Below are 20,912 nucleotides of genomic sequence, written 5' to 3' on the forward strand. Positions count from 1 at the left end.
AGGACGCCCATTCCCGTTCTTCAGGAAATCTTACATTCTGTTGGTCAGAATAACACTGTCTTTTCAACTTTAGACCTAATGTCAGGATATTTTCAAATTCCTCTTGCTCTGGAAAGCAGACCTCTAACAGCCTTCTCTACCCCTTCTGGTCATTTCCAATTCAAACGTTTGGCTATGGGTCTCACCTCTGCTCCTTCTGTCTTCACACGACTTATGTATACCGTACTTGATGGCTTAATTGGTGAAAATGTCTTCATGTATTTGGATGACATAATCATAGCTTCCAAATCCTTACCTGACCACATTCACACCCTTCAACAAGTCTTTTCTCGTCTTGCAGATGCCAACCTAAAACTCAAACTCAACAAATGCTCCTTCCTTAAGAAAGAAATTTGTTTTCTTGGACACATACTAACTTCTGATGGCATTCTTACTGTTCCTGATAAAGTCAAAGCTGTTGCTGACTTCCCTCGTCCAATGGACCTTGATCACCTTCGCTCCTTCCTTGGTCTTTCAGGTTATTACCGTAGGTACATCCGCAATTATTAAAAAATTGCAGCCGCTCTTACTTCACTGCTAAAGTAAGATGTACCTTTCCACTGGTCGTCTGCCCAGGAACAAGCCTTTGCAGACTTAAAGAATGCCCTTACCACTGCTCCTGTCTTAGCTTTCCCTAACTATGACTTGCCCTTTATTCTCTACACCAATGCCTCATTCCAAGGTGTTGGTGCTGTCCTCATGCAAGAACAAGACACACACCTTCGCCCTATTGGCTTTACCAGCAGACTCCTTAACATACAGACCACCAGGCACTTCTTCAACTTTTCAAAGGCAAGAACTTGTCCGGGAAACTTGCTCGCTGGTTCTTGACTATTCAAGAATTCAATCCCACCTTCTCTTATGTGCGTGGATCAGCAAACCTTGTTGTAGACGCACTTTCTAGAAATGTTGCTGCTATCAATTCCCTCCCTCAGCCAGTCACTCTTACTCATGCGCACATACAAGCAGCTCAAAGATCCGACCCAATGTGGAAACGTGTGATATTTTCTCTCAAGTCAGGAGATACATCTGATCTTACAGACTTCCCTACCTCCTTGGACCACTTCAGACTTCTCGATTATGTTCTTTATCATGAAACCACACTTTCCAACAAGCATGAACCAGACTTGTACAACAACTCGTAGTTCCTTCTGACTTACTACCTGAAGTTCTGTTCCTTTTACATGATTCTCCACTTGCTGCACATCCAGGTAAAGACAACTGCTTAACACAGGCCAGACTTCAGTACTTTTGGCTTACCATGAGAAAGGATATCCATAACCACATTGACGCTTGTCATTCTTGTGCTAGCCATAAGGGTCATATTCAGAGTAAACTTCCCATATTGACATACCCAATCCCTAGCAAACCCTTTGATATGGTTGCAATTGACCTTCTCAAATTACCACTCACTTCTAGTGGAAACCAGTACCCGTTTGTGTGTATGGACCATTTTTCCAGATTCTGCATACTTGAACCTATCCCAGACAAGACTGCAGCAACAATTGCAAAGACGTTCATTGACAAAGTTATTTGCCCCTTCACTACTCCCAAAGTTCTTCTCTCTGACAATGGCATGGAATTCAACAATGAGATTCTTTCAAATATTTGCAAATCCTTTCAAATAACAAAATGTAATATCGTTGCATACCACCCCAGTTCAAATGGCCTTGTTGAACGCCAAAACAGAAAGATTCTCAATGTTCTCCGACACCTCACTTCTGACCTCCATCTCTCCTGGGATCACCACGTCCCTATAATTCAGTCTTGCCTTAACAGTGCCATCAATAGGTCCATATCAGTCGCCTCACTTTGTCATCTTTGGTTCCGACAAGCGACTCCCATATGACCTTCTTGCTTCAGAAATAGGTCCCATTTACAACCTTGATGATTTTATAAAGGTTTCACTTTCAAATTTCAGCTCTCTCTTCAAGAGAATTACTCAGTCTCTTTCTCTCGCTAAAAACGAGATGGCCCGTTTTCACAATAAAAATGCGAGAGAATCTAACATTGCAATAGGTGATATCATATATGCCCAGAACCATTCTCCATCTTCCAAGCTTTCACCAAAATTCCTTGGTCCCTTCCGTGTCCTCGCACTAGAACCTACAAAGTCAAAGTAAAACACTTACATTCAGACACAGAATCCATCATGCACCTGGACACCCTTAAGCTTTTCTCTCGAGGTGTAGACTGTGACAATCACCCTCCGACTCCCGCAGAACCCCTTCCTCCCTCCCCTCCCATTACAACGTCCCATGTCTCCCACCCATATAATCTTCGCAGCCATCATACTTCTTGAGCTTTCAATCCCTTATAGCTGCCAAAATGTTCTCCACTACCGTCCTTTAAATTTTCAATGTTGTTCCATGTATATATATATAATGTTCATATGCCTGCATGTACTAATTAAATATATCTTCTTGTATGTTTCATTGTAAGTCGCTGAGGCCAGCTCCTTTCATGTGGCCAAGCATTTATTGTATTCTAAGCTTGTTAGCATTATGCTCCTTGTAGATTCAGATAAATGCGTAGTTAGAATTTCTGTATGTATGTACATGCGTGTCAGCGTGAATGTTCGAGAACTTACTAATTGCCATTGGTACCTATTAGGTAATTATCAATTTATTTGTCATGCAAAAGTTGAATGAATAGGATATAGATCATTATTACTATCAAATTAAGTTGTTGTGTAACTGAAAGGTGTATGAATGTAAATTTCTGTGCGCGAGTGAATAATCAAAATAATTGTAGAAAATAAATCGTTAACAACTGTTAAGGGCACGCTACCTAAGCCTAGTCATGCACGCAGTAGTCGTGAGCTTGCTTCTGGTGAGTACAGATCAATTCTTGACTGTCGTGAGAGTGACGTGAAGACGTAGATTGTGCTTTCCATGTACAATTACAATAGAAATTTAACTGCCGTGTTTTACTCCACCTTAATTATTGACCATACAATATTAAAATAAAAGTTATTTCCATAATCAGCATGAAAAAATATGAAAAAATATATAAAAATAGGCAATAAAAAAAAATCTGTCTTAAAATGAAACATTTCCTAAAAATAAAAGTTGCCAGGTAAAGGGTTAGTCAGCGACCCCCCGTCTCCATCCCCTCATGCAGAAAAAGAGAAGACAGGGAGAATTCCCTTCGGGCTGCGTCAAAATATCATATCATTCACATACACTCCCTCACCACCACCCCCCACCCCACTCCCTTCCATGCATCACAGCATCATTCATACACAACCATTCTCCACTCTAATAGTACTAATTAATAATAATAATAATAACAATAATTGGTTGAGTTTCAAGAAGTAAAAAACCCACAGCCCCACCTGGCTCTCTCAAAGATCTCTCTGGGAAGAAACTTAAATGCTGTCTGGTGAAAGTAATACAAGGAGGGGAACAGTCACCAACTGTCAGTTCTTCATGGTGCAACAAATACACAGTTCAAATTGATACAGATCTTGGACCTGGTCCAGAGGCCAATTGCCAACCCCTCAGGGCTCACCTAATGTCAGTGAAAGGGTTGACATATTTTATATATGGGCATTTCCACCATCCATCTTGCAGAACCACCATATCCAGGTACCCATCATTAGTCCCTTGTGCACATTATAGATAAATAAAATTTGATACCATCATAACTAATCCTCTCCCTCATCCTCTCTCCACTCCACCCTACCTTACTCCCAAAAAACAATCTTTCCTTTCCCTTTAAGTTTTGTTTAATCAATGCTCACACATCCATCTTTGTTTTCACAAATCACCAACCTCATTTTTGCTCTCACTTGTCCCACATACATTCAAAGACCTTATAACTAGAGTTTGTTTTTAGTCTTCTTTCCAGACCCTCTCTGGCCTCAACTCTGCATTTGAAAATCTAGAGAGGATTCCCAGTTTCCTAATTCTGACTCATTTAGCTACACATTACAACAAGCATAGGAATACAATGGTGGTATTCTCATCTCCCATCACATGAGTATAGGAAAATGAAGAGATGGAGATTTAGAAGAGGTAAAGGATAGATTCAATGGGGACAGTAGGAAGGTGGGACGGCAAGCATAAAAATGTAGCTTAGCATTGCTTTACAAATAATGATTTGTCTCTGACATACACAACTGTTGTGTGTTTTTGGTCCAGGGTACCCTTACAGTCTATATGTATTAAATGCATATAAGTACACAGTCAATACCTATAGCTTATCATTTAGCTTTGTTTTACTTCCTTGTGATAGTGGAAACCCTAAAATACAGAAGGTGTAAGACAAAAAAGCTTACTCTGACTTTCCAGGAGATTATTTTGTTTCTTAAGATCATCTATGTCTTGCTGGTGTGCTGAATTTTTGCGACGCATGAATTCTATGTATTCTGAAGCTTTCTTCAATATCTGGGCTCTACTTGACTGAAGAGAAAGACAAAAAAAAAATGCATTAGACAATGACTAACTTTCAGAATAATATAATTATATACCAAGAGCTTTTTTCCCCTTATAAGGGAGGTAGCCAAGTCAAAAGGCCCATACCTACCCCCACCCATTCCACTCCCATCCACCACCTTTTCCTCCCTTTCATCTTACATGAATTATAATATAAATTACAGGAAGCATTCTTCCAGTATATACAGTATTTAACCTAAATATCTAATTAAAGAAGTAATGTTTTATATTACCAAATTAAGCTACGGTACTCATTTAAATCTAAAAGGTCATGAAATCCTAATTCAACAGGTAGAAAAGATGCATATATAAGTTATATCAATTTCAACTGCATTGAACCTTTAACATAATGAAAGATTTCCAACAAATGTATAACCCTGGCAAGGTCACTTGTTTTTTGTTTTCAATATTAAATTATCTCCCCACAATATAGTAAATCAATAAATCATTCCACTGCCCTAGTTCTCTCTTGCAGAAGTCACATGGTCCCCACAACTAATATAACATATATGAACCAATATTTCTTCCCAGACCCTATGGGAGAGCCTGAGAACTACTGTGGGCTGGTTTCCAGTCAAACTAGAACCATCTTACTCTGGCAACTGCTTTTCTTCTAAAAAGAATGTTAAAATAAATTTTAACTAACAACTAATATTACCTCCCACATTCTATTCTGATTACCACCAAATTAATTTGTTCATCTGAGCAAATCCTATAATTGTCACTAGTTAAAAATAATCTTCTAAAAATGGGCTTGTGTGGGCAAGAATATTATAACATGAGAAAAATGCCACAGTACTATGATTAAACTCGTCAATTCTCCTGTACTTACCTTTTCCCCTTGGAGTGATGGTACAGAGTCTCTCAGGGAGCAAAATGAGTCTTTTATATGGTCCCGTCTTTTGCGTTCAAGTGCATTGTGGTGTGCTCGCTTCACTGCTTGTGAGGCAAATTGTAATTCTCCACGGGAAGCCTGAAATCCATCTTCCTCCTGGAATAAAATACTAATACATATACAGATGCTCCTCTACTTATGTTCATTCGTTTTAAGTTTTTTCGATTTTACGTTTGAACCAACAGTAAAAAAAAAAAAAAATTGTAAAAAAAAAAAAAATTGGAGTGAATTTTTTAGTTTAGCGCGCTCTCCGTAGTTCAAACAATACTTATGCATGACGCTGCGTCCATTGTTTACATGGCACAAACGACAGACTGAACGTGCCTTGCCTCATCCTTCCCCTCCTCCTCCACCATCTCAATTTATGTTGCTTGAATTTAATTTATTTGAAATTAATGTTATCATTTTACAATGTTATGTGTATAATTAATGATTTAGGGGTGTTTTACAAAGGATTACAAAGGCGGAGCATGCCGACAGGAGACCTTTTGATCCATATCTAGGTCGGATGCAAAAAAAAAAAAAAAAAAAAAAAAAAAAAAAATACATATACATATATATCATATTAATAATAAATTAAAACTATAATAATGTAAAAATAACAAATAAAATACATAAATAAATGCATAGGTATAGTTGAATAACAAACAGGTAAATAGTAAATGATTATAAATTGACATATAACTAATAATAAATGAAAATCAGACAGACAAATTATAACAAAACAAAAAACAAATAATATAACATAAATTATAATCATTACAGCATCTTACTTAGGTATTTATCTAAATGATTATTAAAGCTTTGAACTGAACTACATTGCACTACCTGTGCAGGAAGTTTATTCCATTCATTAACTACACGGTTGGCAAAGTTGTTTCTACCTACTTCCAAATTGAATCTATTTCCGGACAGTTTGAGACCATTGTTTCTTGTCTGATTCTCATTCAATGTGAAAATTTGGTCACTTTTGATGTTGTCAATTCCCTTTAAAATCTTAAAGACCTGTATCAAGTCACCTCTGAGTCTACGCTTTTTTAGGGAAAACAGATTCATGTGCTTAAGTCGATTTTCGTATGATTTATTTTTGATATTTGGAATCAGTTTTGTGGCTCGCCGTTGTACTTATTCCAGTCTGTCAATGTCTTTAATGAGATTCGGTGACCATACGGAAACAGCATATTCCAAATGTGGACGAACTAACGATTTATATAGCTTGTTAATGAGTGATGGACTTTTGAAATCAAAAGATCGCGCAATCAATCCCAGAATCTTATTTGCTTTCTCAGAGGCTGAAATACACTGCTTGGATGATTTGAGGTCGTTACTGATAATTACGCCGAGATCTTTTTCACTATCCACTTTTGTTAACGAATTTCCAAATAACTTGTAATCGTACTTACTGTTATTTTTACCTATGTGCATTACCTTGCATTTACTTGTGTTAAATTTCATTAGCCACTTTTCAGACCATTGCTGTAATTGATCTAAATCTTCTTGAATATCTAATTGGTTTGAGTGATCATTTGCCACTCCGCACAGTTTTGTATCATCAGCAAATTTGGAAACAGTAGATTTTAGTCCATGGTCTATATCATTTATATATACTATGAATAGAAGTGGCCCAAGAACGGAACCCTGAGGAACTCCACTTGCAACACTTTTCCATCCAGAAGTTTTTCCATTTCAAACAACTCTCTGTTTTCGACCTTTCAACCAATTACTAGTCCAACCGTATAGGCTACCACTTATTCCATGCAAAGCTAATTTAGTAAGTAGTCTTTCGTGTGGGACGGTATCAAAAGCTTTTGCAAAGTCTAGATATATTAAATCTATATTGTTTCTTTTGTCATAATTCGAGATAACTGTGTTGTAGAATTCGAGTAAGTTAGTCACGCAAGAACGTTTCCGTCTGAAACCATGCTGGCTATCATTTATCAAACGGTTACTTTCTAAATGATATTCGATAGTATCTCTGATGATAGTTTCCATTATTTTTCCTACGATCGAAGTCAAACTTATAGGCCTATAGTTATTTGGTTTCTTTTTGTCACCTTTTTTGAATATGGGAGTAACGTTAGCTAGCTTCCATTCTCTTGGGACATCTCTGGATATGATGGATTTCTTGAAAATAATTTCTAATGGAAGAACAATCTCATTTTTCATTTCCTTTAAGATTCTTGGATGCCAACCGTCAGGCCCTGGTGTTTTATTAACTTTGAGTTTGTCTATACACCTTTTAATTTTTTTTTTTTTTTTTTCTGCGGTAATAGAATTTACGGATGTATGGTACAGTAACAACTTACGTTCATTTTCAACTTACGTTCGGCCGTTCGGAACAAACGTAAGTTGAGGAGTGTCTGTATACATACATCAAGGGCTCTTTTTCCCCTTACCAGGGAGGTGGCCAAAGTCAAAAGGCATAATTCCACTCCCATCCATCACCACTTGCTCTCTCTCATCTTGGCTCCTCATGGATGACAGTTCATCCCTGCATCTTGTCCATTGCCCTGGGTCACAAGCAATGCAGAAGACACAGCACATCCACAGCACAGCTGCTTCATTTAATCAGCAACCACTCCTCTGTTCCCTCATGCAGAAACAAAGAAATTAACAAAATATTAGTCCTTCTGGCAAAGGGCCAGTGTAATGCCATCATTATATAACTAAAAAGGATATAAAAAGATAGAATTCAAGGAGCAGCAACCAAAATGGTTCCATGCCTAAAAGGTAGCCCATCCATGGTGTACATCCACCTTTCACTCATCACACACCCATTTGATATCCCTTTTATCTTAGTTCCTGTGTCCAGGCTGCAAGAGCCTGCACTGCTGGAGCCTTTGGACAGAGCAAGGTGGAAGATGCCCTCCCCCAAGGTGAAATCAAATGATAAGATGCTGCACAAAGAGTCTACAAGTGGACATGAAAACTCCCCACCTCCCCTATATACAAAACTCCGACATCTGAAGATTCGAAAGTACAAAAAAGAAAACATAAGGAATATTTTTTATATGAAAACCATACACTTCAATGCTTCTTTTAATATAAAAGCATGAAAAATTATGAAAATACAGACACTCCTTAACTTAATGAGTTATATTCCCAATGGCCATTCATAACTTGAAATGTCCATAAGTTGTTATCAAACACCATTTTCAGGGTACTCATATCTATATGCAAAGTATGATATAGTCAATACATGTTTTCTTATCCTAAAACACATTACTAATGATACATAAAACAGAAATAAGCTGTAATAATACTTAAACATTGGCTTTCTTACCTTTGAAACTAGTAATGTGTTAGGTGTTAGATACACAACTTTTACATATGGATGGAAATTATCCAAGTGGGGTGTGCGCCCAGGAGCATTACCCAAGATTAATATAATTTTAAAAGGGATTCCATTCTCCCAGCAATATAGCTTCATTTTGGGGATAATATGTTAGAAAAAAAAATTACTAGCGTCACCTAACTCTTCAGATTGGACATCCATATTACAGGTAGCCTCTTGGCAATATTAGGTTCTTCCTGGCATTTTCACCCAGAAAAAGCTAGTTTTGTTGATGTTGAAAATTTGCAGGAGATAACATTAGTTTACAATTAATTCCTTTAGGGTGATGAGAAAATCTTCAGCTGCATCTTTGTGTTTAATGCCTCACCACTAACTCAACATGATATAAATTTTCACCAGAGGCATATGGCAATTTCTGTCATTGGGTGTGCTGAACAGTGATTCTGTCCAAAACTTATACAGTGAGTCCTCCTTATACGGTAATTCTTTATCCGGTAAATTCACAGTTACGGTATTTGGTAATTACTACCCTCGATTCTATTTACAGTAAGAAAAATTCACAGATACAGTATCCACTAGATATTTTGAAGAGGAAAGAGCAGGGAGAAGGTACATCTGCCATATCCTATTATTACATGTTATAATGGGTTTGGTATACGGTAATTTCATTTTGCGGTAAGGTTTTCAGGAACGCATATGTACTGTATAACAAGGACTTACTATATATATATAATTGTGTGTGTGTATTTACCTAGTTGTATCTTACGAGAAGGGTAGCTATGCTTATGGTGTCCCATCTCTGTATCTTGCCATATCTAATTTGCTCTTAAATTTGTGTTTGGTTTTGTCACACACTATCGTTTCATCTAGTTTGTTCCAAACATCCACCACTCTGTGGGGAAAGCTGTTCTTTTTCAGGTCTCTTCTATAACTGTCCTTTTTGAGCTTCCTTCCATGTCCCCTTGTATTTCTCTTATCCCAATTAATAAGTCTTCTCTATCAAGGACTTCCATACCTCTCCTCATTCTGTAGATAGTCAACAAGTCACCTCTTTCTCTCCTTTGTTCCAGAGTTAGCAATTCTAGTTTTGACAATCTCTCCTCATATGAGTTTTGATAGTGTTGGGGCCATCTTCTTAGTTGCTCTCTGGATTATCTCAATTTTCATTATATTCTTTTTGGTACTGGGTGACCATAGCTCTGCATACTCCAATTTTGGCCTTATCAGTGTGACTAGTATTTTCTTTACCATTTCTTCATCCAAGTAAAAGCCACCTTCATTGATCTTAGCAAGTTGTAGGTTTCTACAACAATTTTATTTATCTGTTTATCAGGGGACATGTCCTTTGTGATGATTACTCCCAGGTCTTCCTTTGCACCAATTTTATATTGTCCTTATATCTTTTTTTTTTTTTTTTACTTAATTCAAATTCCATTATGCTACATTTCTTAATGTTGAAGTCCACTTCCCACTTGTTCCCTTGTTCATCTCATCATTAGCTCTTTTAAGTTGAATTATTTCTCTGTACATTGCCCTGTATTCAATTTTCAGGTCCTTTAGTTCCTTTGTCAAATCAGCAACACAGTATCTTGTTTTCTCCGGACATTTTTATATCTAGGTTATCTATTCAATTCCAAACCTCTACCTAATATTTCACCTTCTTTTACAAACCCTGAAAATGCATAATTATCCAACCTTTGAATAGCTTTCAGGGTTTCATTCATGCAAGATCTTTTTAGTAATAGTCCCTGAGGAGATTCCACTGCTTACATCTAACCATCTCTTTGTTGGTTCACTTTTTCTTCTTTCACCTTTATCACCCTCCATTTTATGTATTTAACCCCTTCGATACGATGACGCCTATGTAGGCGTCATGAGGAGCAAGTGAGTACGCGAGGATGCCGATGTCAGCATCTTGATTATATTGTAGTTGTACCTGCGTGACCCCCTTACTCTGTAAACTGGCTTCATCATATTTTCTATGGTTATCAAAATTCACAGGTGAAAGAGAACGATCAATACAGCAGTAACTTTATTTTTTATAATGCGAGTATATGACGCAACATCGCACGTCTGGCAGCTAATGCTGCCCGTGAGATTTTGGCCCGGAGTGAAGGGGTTAACACTAATACTATGACAATTTTGTAATTTCATTCACTCGGTATACACAACTCTCTTTCCATTCATAAATACAACTAGTAGTTTCCAAATAGCTTAACAAAAAAGCGCTGCACAGCAGAGCTCTTTTCCAGCCATCCAATCCCACCTGTGGCTCGCCTGTAAATGGACAACTTATTATGTTGTATATTTTGTCTATTAATACTTTACATTCTTTTAGTATCCAGTTTGTGATTCCATCTAGGTCATGCAATTTCTTAGCATCAAGGTGCTTATTTGGTCCATTATTTCTTTTCGTGTTACTATTATTTTCCTCATACAGGAGGGGATTTCACTTCTCGCCCTTCATACTAATGTACATTTTCTCGAGTGTATTCCATATTACCTTGGCATAGTTTAAACTATTTCCCATTTGTTTTTTTTTAGTTTTCCATTCACATATCTATATAATAGCTCTGGCTGATCCTTACATTTTTCTATTGTCTTTTTCATAGTTTCTTTTTTCGTCCCTGTGTATTTTTACATACTCATTCCTTTGATATATATTTGCTACTTTCTAGTTTTTTTGTCTTTTTTCCACCTTTTCCAAGCTTTATCTCTTCTTTTACTTCCTGCACCTTCTGTTAAACCAGCACTTAATATACACCTTTTCCCGTTTTTGCTTTGGGACATATTTAACCAGTCCTTCATTATAGATTCCCATCAGAATCATCAATTTTTTTTTCACTTGTGTTTCTTCATTGTAGTTTTCCCAATTCACTTAAAAAAAAACTGTTTTACTATCCATTAATCTTCCTTTTCTATAAGTCTCACTTCTCTCTACACATAATTCCTCTTTTAGTAACTCAAGTAATATGTGGTTGTTCTTCCTAATTGGTGTCTTGTATTCTTTCCTCATCATTCATGTCTCTTTTTATTCATATACTTTTATAGCGTTCACTTCTTGCTAACTTTCCTATTTTTGCTAATATTTCTTCCATGACTGTCCTCCACCCTTTGTTCCTGTCCTGTACCATTTCTCTGAATATTTATTTCCTTTTTTTCCTTACCCTGTGGTGGAGGAAAAGAATGCTGACACCAAGTCAATGATAAGATCCCACTTGAATCATACAAGGCAAAAAAAAAACAGGACAGGGACAGGACTAGGAATCATGCTACCTGTAGCCCCACAGGGGACATTCCTAAAAAAAGTAAAGGCATAAGAGGGTCTAGGAGTTTTCCAACCAGTACCCTAAGGTTTGGGTCTTTTAATGTGCATGGATGTGGTACAGATGAGAGTAAAAGGGAAAAGATGGGCAGTATGTTTGTGAGAAAGATGGATGTGTTGGCATTGAATGAAACTAAGTTGAGAGGAAGGGGAGAGTGTGAGTTAGGGAATGTAGTTGGGAGATTCTCAGGAGTGAAGAGATAGGTAAGTGTGTAGTGGAGTGGAAGGAGGTTTCAAGGTTAATGTGGATGAAGGTGAAACTGGGAAAGGAAATGTGGATTGTTGTAAGTGCATATGGGCCTGGTAGTGAGAAGAGTGTTGAGGAAAGGGAGGCTTTTCAGATGGATTTAAATGGGTGCATAGAAGGATTGGGAAGAAATGTCAATGTAGTGGTTTTTAGAAGACCTTAATGCTAGGGTAGGAAATGAACCAATAGACAGAGTGGTAGGGAAGTGTGGAGTTCCAGGAAAAAATCATAGTGGAGAGTTGATTGTGGAGATGTCTCGAAAGAGCTGATGATAGCAAATACAGTGTTTCAGAAGAAAGCCAAGCATAAGTACACATGGGAGAGGGTGGTGGATGGAAGAGTGGTAGACAGAGCATTAATGGACTATATAGTGATAGCCAGGAGTATAGTAGGAAGAGTTAACCCCTTCAATACAGGCCAAAATCTCGCGGGCAGCATTAGCTGCCCGACGTGCAATGTTGTGTCATAATACTCGCATTATAAAAAATAAAGTTAACGCTGTATTGCTTGTTCTCTTTCACCCGTGAATTTTGATAACCATAGAAAATATGATGAAGCCAGTTTACAGAGTATAGGGGTCATGCAGGTACATACATATACCAAGGCTTTTTCTGACTTACAAGGGAGGTAGCCAAAAAGGAAAAGGCATAAAATCATCCCCACCCATTCCATCCCAGGTACAATTAAATTATATATAATCAAGACGCCGAAATCGGCATCCTCGTGTAACCACTTGCTCCTCATGACGCCTACGTAGACGTCATCGTATTGAAGTGGTTAAGGTTGTACATGTTCTAAGGGGAGGGAATGGGGGAATATCAGATCATTTTTTGGTGGAAGTTGAGAGTGAAGGATAGGCGGAGAAAGAGGAAAGGGCAGAAGGTAGGGAGGTGCTTAGAGTGAACTGCTTAAATGAGAAAGAAAAGGAGTAAAAGAAGATGCGAGAGTGGGAGGGAGTGAAGGATAGAGTAGAACTAGGAGTGGAGGAGGAATGGGGATGGTTCAAGGAGGGAGTCATAAGGTGTTCAAGGAGGGAGTCATAAGGTGTTCAAAGATGGTGTGTGGAACAAGGAAGATGGGAGGAAATAGAAGGAAGGGTTGTGAGTGGGGGGTTGAGGAAGGAAAGGTTGTAGAAGAGAAGAAGTGAGCTTTCACAGATTGGTTACAAAATAGGACAAGAGAATCATATGAGAGCCACAAAGAAAAGAGAAGGGAAGTAAAGCATAAGATAAAGGAGGCAAAGAGGAGAGCAGATGTGAAATGGGGTAAGAGTATGACAGAAAATTTTGAAAGTAATAAAAAGATATTTTGGAGGGAAATTAAGAGAGGATGAGGAGGCAAATCAAGTAGAGAAGAAAAGTTAAAAGGTGCAGATGGAGAGATGATAATGGAAGAGAAGGTAGTAGGAGGAAGGTGGGCAGAGTATTTTAGGGAGCTGCTAAATGTGAAGGAGGATAGGAAGGGAAAGATAGTTGCAGTGGGAAGCGCTAAGAAAATGACAGTGATGAGTGAGGAAAATGGAGGAGAAATACAGGTAAACGTCGACTTACGATGGCATTAGGTTTCGATAGAGCCATCGTAAGACGATTTCATCATAAGTCGATCCCCAATTTGTGTATCACTCTGTTCCGTGGTCACTGTACCTAGCCTACCTGTATATTAACCACCAGAGATACTGAATATAGCCTATTAAACATGTACAGTAGTTTATTTAATTATTTTTATCCTTTTTACCATATTCAAACACTATAATATGTATTTTTTTATATACATGTATGTATTATCATCCTGACGTACGTATATATGCCAGCCGTACCAAGATCTAAGAATATAAGGTCTAACCACTTCCGACCGAATTTCGAGGGAGTTGGCGCAGCGGGCCCGTGAACGTCACCTGGCTGCTCAAAGTGGGGTTAGCGGGTCCTATAGCTGTCAGTTGAAGCTGGTCCGTCGTTCAAAAATGACGTTGCCTTCGCTCGCACTGCTCCACGCAATTAGTTATATTCTGACAAATATTATATAAAATATATATATAAATATATATAAAATATTATAGTTCCTGTCTATATATATGAATATATAATATATATGATATATAATATATATATATATATAATATATAAAATATTATAGTTCCTGTCTTCCTTGGCGTTTCACAGTTTTCTTCAGTGTATCACAAAGAGAAAATGGACTCAGCCAAATGACGTCAGAAGCTGCGCAGAAGAATGTAAACGGTCTGACCTGTATATTTAGACCTTGAGCCGTACGACGTGTCGTAATAATACTCGCATCATAAAATATAGTCACCGCTTATATCGATCGTTCTCTCTTTCACCCGCGGATTTTGAAAACCACAGAGAATGGGATTCAGGGCACATTTGAGAGAATGTAAAAACACAGGGGCGACTACAATAAATATAATCAAGACGCCGATATGGCAGCGTCGCGAATCCACTTGCTCCTCATGACGCCTACGTGTGCGGCACCGTATGGAAGGGGTTAAATATATCATATCGTCGTCATCGTCATCGTAAAGTCGAAAAATCGTAAGTCGCGACCATCGTAAGTCGACGTTTACCTGTATAGAAGGATGAGGCGAAGGCAGTTGTTAAGATGATGAGAGCAGGATGGGAAAGGACAGAAGATAGGGGTGAAAGGAGAATGGTTGTGTATGGATGATGCAGTGATGCATGAGGGGGAGTGGGTGGGGGGTGAGGGAGTATGTATGAAAAATATTTTGACTCAGCCTGAAGGGATTTCTCCCTGTTTTCTCCATTTCTGTAGGGGGGGGGGGTCACCAATTTCATGAAGCGGCCTTGCTGTGGATGTCCTGTGTCTTGCAACACTGCTTCTGACCCAGAGCAGTGGGCGAGATGCAGGGACGACCCATCATCCAGGAGGAGCCAAAATAAGGCTGAGGGAGGGGGGTTCGATGGGAGTGGAGTATGTAGGTTTTATGTCTGTTTTTTGGTTACCTCCCTTGCAAGGTGGAAAAAGCTTTTGGTATGTGTAACAATAGTAAAATAATAATAATCATAATAGTGACAATGATGATACTAATAATAGTTATAGTAATACTAAAATGATGATAGTAGTATTAATTGCAATGATGATGATGATGATGATGATAATAATCATAATAATAATAATAATGATAATAATCATAATAATAATAATAATAATAATAATAATAATAATAATAACAACAATAATAACAATAATGATAATATAATAATAATGATAAAAATATTAATAATAAATGTAGTGAAAAGCAGGGTTGCGGAGTCGGAATGAGAGGTTTTAGCTGGGAGTTGGAGTAGGATTTCTAAGAGTACTAGGAGTCGGAGTCGGAATTTTTTTCCGACTCCTTAAGTCCAACAAAAAATTTTTTTTAACATGGTTTCCCTGTTTGGTTTTACCAGTTGCACAATTTAGCAGTTTAAGTATGGTTTTGCTTTTATTTTTGGAGGCAATAGTGAGTGTGTGCAGTGTATATGTACACCAAGTGGTCTCTCCAGATGGAAACAAAAAACAATCCATCAATAATAATAAAAAAAAGTACACAATACTGACAAGCTATCATTGTCAGTCTGGGTAAAAGTGTTTGTGGTCATGTATTTGTAGTTGTTTCCTGTAAGGAGAGTGAAACTATATATATATATATATATATATATATATATATATATATATATATATATATATATATATATATATATATATCATATTTTGTACTATACTGCAATGCTTCTACTTCAACATAAACATCAATTCGTGCTGCCACCATGTGACGGCATTGTGTGCTACTAGTACTAACTAATGGAAACAAACAACAGCTGCAGATTCTGCCTGAAGCAGTGTCTCCCAGTGAATTTTCTTTTCCTTCATTCTCGGTAGTTTTATCACATTTTCCTTTAATAGAAATATGCTAGATTATGATAAAGCTACTTCAGAATATGAAAATCATACATTTATCAAAGAAATTTAGTGGTTTGAAATATACGAAATAGAAACAGGCTACTGATCATGGTTACTAGAGAATATGATAGGCCTACAAGTGAAGCAATGAAATATAGAAATCAGAGTAAAGAAAATCACGAACCATTTTAATCTAATTTAAAACCGATTATGTTATAAAGACAATTGCAAATTAGCCCTAAGTGTACCAGATATTTATGCATTAACCCATAACCATAATTCTATCTATATACAAAAGGCTTTTTCCCCCTAATCAGGGAGATAGCCAAGTCAAATGGCATAAACCCACTCCACCCATCATCCCTTCCACCCTCACATCTTAGCTCCTCGTGGACGACGGGTCATCCCTGCATCCTGCCCACCACCCTGGGTCAGAAGCAATGCAGCAGGACAAAGCACATCCACAACATGGACGCTTCACTTAATCGGCGACCCCGCTCCCTCTCCGTCCCCTCATATAGAAAAATAGCAGACTGGGAGAAATCCCATCGGGCTGCATCAAAATATCATTCACACTTTCCCACTCCCCAAACCTCCCCAAAAACTCCCCATCCTCCCATCCCTTCCCTTTCTTTTCATCTATACACAGCCCTTCTCCACTCATCCCTATCTTCTGCCACCTCCCTTCCCTGCTCCACAGATATTCCCCTCTTGCTCAACGCCCCTGTCACCCCATCCATCCATCTCATCCTCGGTCGTCCTCTCAAGTTCACTCCCTCCATCTCTGCCTTCCATACCCCTTTCACCAGTCTTTCCTTCATCCATTCTTTCCATATGTCCAAACCATCCTAATAGTCTTTCATCAGCCCTCTCAGCCAACTCCTTTTCCACCCCAGCTTTCCTTCTCACTTCCTCGGTTCTCACTCTATCCAGCCTTGTAACCCTCACCATACTTCTCAGACATTTCATCTCAAACACATTTAAACTCTTCCTCTCTGTCTCTCTCAAATTCCATGTCCTATGCCCCACACAGCACTGCCGGCACAATCACCCCTTCATACAATCTCCTCTTTGCATTAATTCCCAAATGTCTATTTCTCATTACTTTTCTAAATCCGCCAAGGCATTTATTTGCTTCTCTCAATCTACAGCTTACCTCTACCTCTACTCCTCCCTTTGCAGCCAAATATGACCCCAAGTACCTAAAACTATCCACTTCCTCCAGCCTCTCCCCTTTAAGACTTATTTCCAACTCTCCACCATCCTCTCCTCTTCTACACCTCATCACCTTACTCTTACCCACATTCACCTTCAACTTTCTCCTATCACACACCCTCCCAAACTCAGTCACTAACTCTCCCAATGCCTCCTCTGACCCTGCCACAAGTGCAGTGTCATCAGCAAACAACAACTGACTTGCCTCACACTTTTCTCCATTTTCTGCAACCAACTCCAGTCCCCTGCCCATTACTCTTGCATTTACCTCCCGTACCACCCCATCCATATACACATTTAACAGCCATGGCGACATGACACATCCCTGACGTAGTCCCATCTTTACCTCAAACCATTCACTCTCTCCATTTCTGATTCTAACACAGGCTCTACTACTCTCATACAAACTCTTGACTGCTCTTAACAGCTTTCCCCCAATACCATATATCTGCAAAACCTCCCACAGTGCCTTCCTGTCTACCCTATCATAAGCCTTTTCCAAATCCATAAAGGCCCAAAAGCTGGTAGATGGTCATGAGCATAAATAATACCATTATATATTTAATATATATATGTTTATATGAATATACGTGCTTGTGTGCATATATACATATAAAGCTGGGTGAGTGTATATGTGAGTATATTTATCATACAACTGAATGTTTCACGTAAAACATAATATACAGGTACTCCTCGTTTAACGACGACAATTGGGACCAGCGTCGCCGTCGTTAACCGAATTGGTCGTTAAGCGAAAGTGTATACATATATGTACATGTACTGTATGTACAATGTCCAGCAATACATGTATCTTTATTTTCGTGTATTTTCCATCTTTCATACAGTACATTAAAGCTTTATTTACTGTTTATTTACAGTGGTTAGGTTCCTAAAATTACCGTATATGACCAAATCCGTGTATGCTGACATTCCATATTGAATACTGGGGTATTTTTTTAGTTTCGACCATGGGCGCAATATAGCAATAGAAAATTAATTATTAATTTTGTAAATTAAAATGTATCAACGTAATATGCAATTTTGTGGGCGGAAATGAAAGTAAAAAATACCTTGCTACAAGAAAATATGTTAATGAACGAAGTCGGTAGCATAGGCTCGGGACGCCATCTTGTCGTCTGCCAACGTCTCTCACGACGACGACAACGAGGACGAGCAGGATGACATTTAATTTGCAGGCAATGATTTATTAAACACAGGTTAGGTTAGTTTAGTTTAGGTTAGACGAATTAATTTATCATCCTTTCATTTCTTCGACATCGGCATCTATCATAACAAACATGGTGTACCATTCATCTGACATGACTTCGTTACTTACAAAATCTGTTTTAGCATTTTGTTTTTGTTTTCATTTCCGCTCACAAAATTGCATATTACGTTGATACATTATAATTTACAAAATTAATAATTAATTTTCTATTGTTATATTGCGCCCATGGTCGAAACTAAAAATTTACCACTACCGGTATACACTGTACCCCAGGTAGTTTTTGCAGCTAGCAGGATGGTAATGTAGACCTAAGCTTCAGAACACTTTACCTCACAGCTAATATCCACCGTACAAGTTCATTTATAACATCATACAAATTTGCCTCAGCCAACTTAATTATCGTACACAACGTCGTAACTTCGGGAGATTTACGTTAAACGACGTCATAAAGCCCGTCGTTACTCCGAGTTGTTGTTAACCGAGTAGGTCGTTAAACAAGGAGTACCTGTACAGGGAAAAATATTGATAAAATGCTTGCTGAATAGGTGTGGGAGGCTGGTATATGGATTTGCAGAATAGATTTCCACATAGGGGTCAAGGAGTTAAGGAGTCGGGAGTCGGAGGAATCAAAGGAGTCGGAGTCGGAGGAATCAAAGGAGTCGGACCTTATACCATCCGATTCCGCAACCCTGGTGAAAAGAACAGAGTATGGAAATGGTAATAATGGAGGATTTGAGGAGAGGTTGCATGACTTGATGGCATGTGAAATAAACAGAAATATGGTAGCACAGTATATAAATATCATTATAAATGGAAGAAAAATGGAAAGGGTGAGTAAAAATGGTAAAGGTAAGGATGTAAAGGATAGCACCTATTTAGAGTCAGGAGGTTTGATAAGCCATTCTTGGAGGGCAAATACTGAGGTGGAATTTGTCCATTTCAAACCCCTGGTCCTCTTCTTTGTGTTTTTGTAACTGGCAATGTAAAGGGATTCAATCATTTTCCATTGTCTCTTGTGTAGACCTTTGTCTAGAATAGTGGTTCCCTCCCAATGCATATTCACTGTATTCGCTATATCATGTAATCTTTCAGAACCTGTGGTCACTTTAAACAAAAAAGTTATGCACTCTGTAGTTATCTGGCTCACTGTGGCCTCTTCCCCCTAACCCAAGTACTTGCAGGATATATTGAATTCATCTGAACCCTAGACAAACATCAAAGTAAGAATTGCATCAGTTAATTAGTGAATATTTAAACCATGGTCCAGTAAAACCATAAGATATAGATTGTTTGAGAACTGTGGCTCGCTCCAAAACATGTGCTCACAATTGACACTGAAGATGCATCACAAATTTAACAATTAATAAAGAAAATAATAAGAATAAATTAATGAATACATAAAAACATGATTTGATAGAATCTATAACCTGGAACTGCTATATCGGTAGCCAGTCAGAACGTCCCACTGTCAAAATGCCCCACTTTGGCCTTCAGTCAAAACATCCCACTTGGGTATACCAAAACGTCCCATGCCAAGTCAAGGCATTTGATGGTGTCATTGGTCGATTGGAATTTGGAGGAATTGTCAGTATAATTCCTCCAAGATTGGAACATGCCAAATGGAGATTGGAGGTATAATATATAACTCCATGATTGGAACGGAATCCTTTATATCCATCAACTGGTAAATTCACCGAAAATGGAGAGTAGGACCCTTAAATGAAGAGCAAGGGTACCTTTTCAATTAGTTAGAGCAGGTGCTCCTGGGCACTTGCATTCCTTAGTTTTCCACCAGAAATGGTGAAAGAAATAGAATTCAACGGAAGGGTATGGCGCACCCGATATGGTCATAATCCCAAGTGCTGAATGCAAATTATGGGTTATTTAGCGTTCAAACGCATAATAGTGGGGTTACAGCCGCATTGGATCATCATAGAAGGCAGGGTTGCGGAGTCGGATGGTATAAGGTCCGACTCCGACTCCAACTCCTTTGATTCCTCCGACTCCGACTCCTTTGATATCCTCCGACTCCGGACTCCTTAACTCCTTGACCCTATGTGGAAATCTATTCTGCAGATCCATATACCAGCCTCCCACACCTATTCAGCAAGCATTTTATAAATATTTTTCATGTATATTATTTCTTACATGGAACATTCACTTGTATGATAAATATACTCACATATACACTCAACCAGCTTTATATATATATGCACACAAGCACGTATATTCATATAAACATATATATATTAAATATATAATGGTATTATTTATACACATGATCATCTACCAGCTTATGAGCACTTTCAAATCT

The 20,912-nt window shown here is 38.2% G+C and overlaps 1 protein-coding gene across 3 annotated transcripts in view; it reads right to left on the minus strand.

Annotated features, from left to right (window-relative positions):
* Positions 1 to 1,817: 1,817 nt before the first annotated feature.
* The window catches only part of LOC143022394 (protein max-like), a 56,608-nt gene continuing 37,513 nt past the window's right edge, over positions 1,818 to 20,912 (minus strand). For all 3 annotated transcript variants that reach the window (XM_076180557.1, XM_076180558.1, XM_076180556.1), the window contains exons 2-4: positions 5,311 to 5,469; positions 4,322 to 4,445; positions 1,818 to 2,145 (exon numbers count right to left, since the gene is read on the minus strand). In XM_076180557.1, the coding sequence (XP_076036672.1) occupies positions 2,021 to 2,145; positions 4,322 to 4,445; positions 5,311 to 5,469 (408 nt within the window). In that variant the 3' untranslated portion in view covers positions 1,818 to 2,020. The remainder of the gene's footprint in view (positions 2,146 to 4,321; positions 4,446 to 5,310; positions 5,470 to 20,912) is intronic.

Source organism: Oratosquilla oratoria, chromosome 44 (genome assembly GCF_046742065.1).
Source record: "Oratosquilla oratoria isolate Oo_2021 chromosome 44, ASM4674206v1, whole genome shotgun sequence".
NCBI lineage: Eukaryota > Metazoa > Arthropoda > Malacostraca > Stomatopoda > Squillidae > Oratosquilla > Oratosquilla oratoria.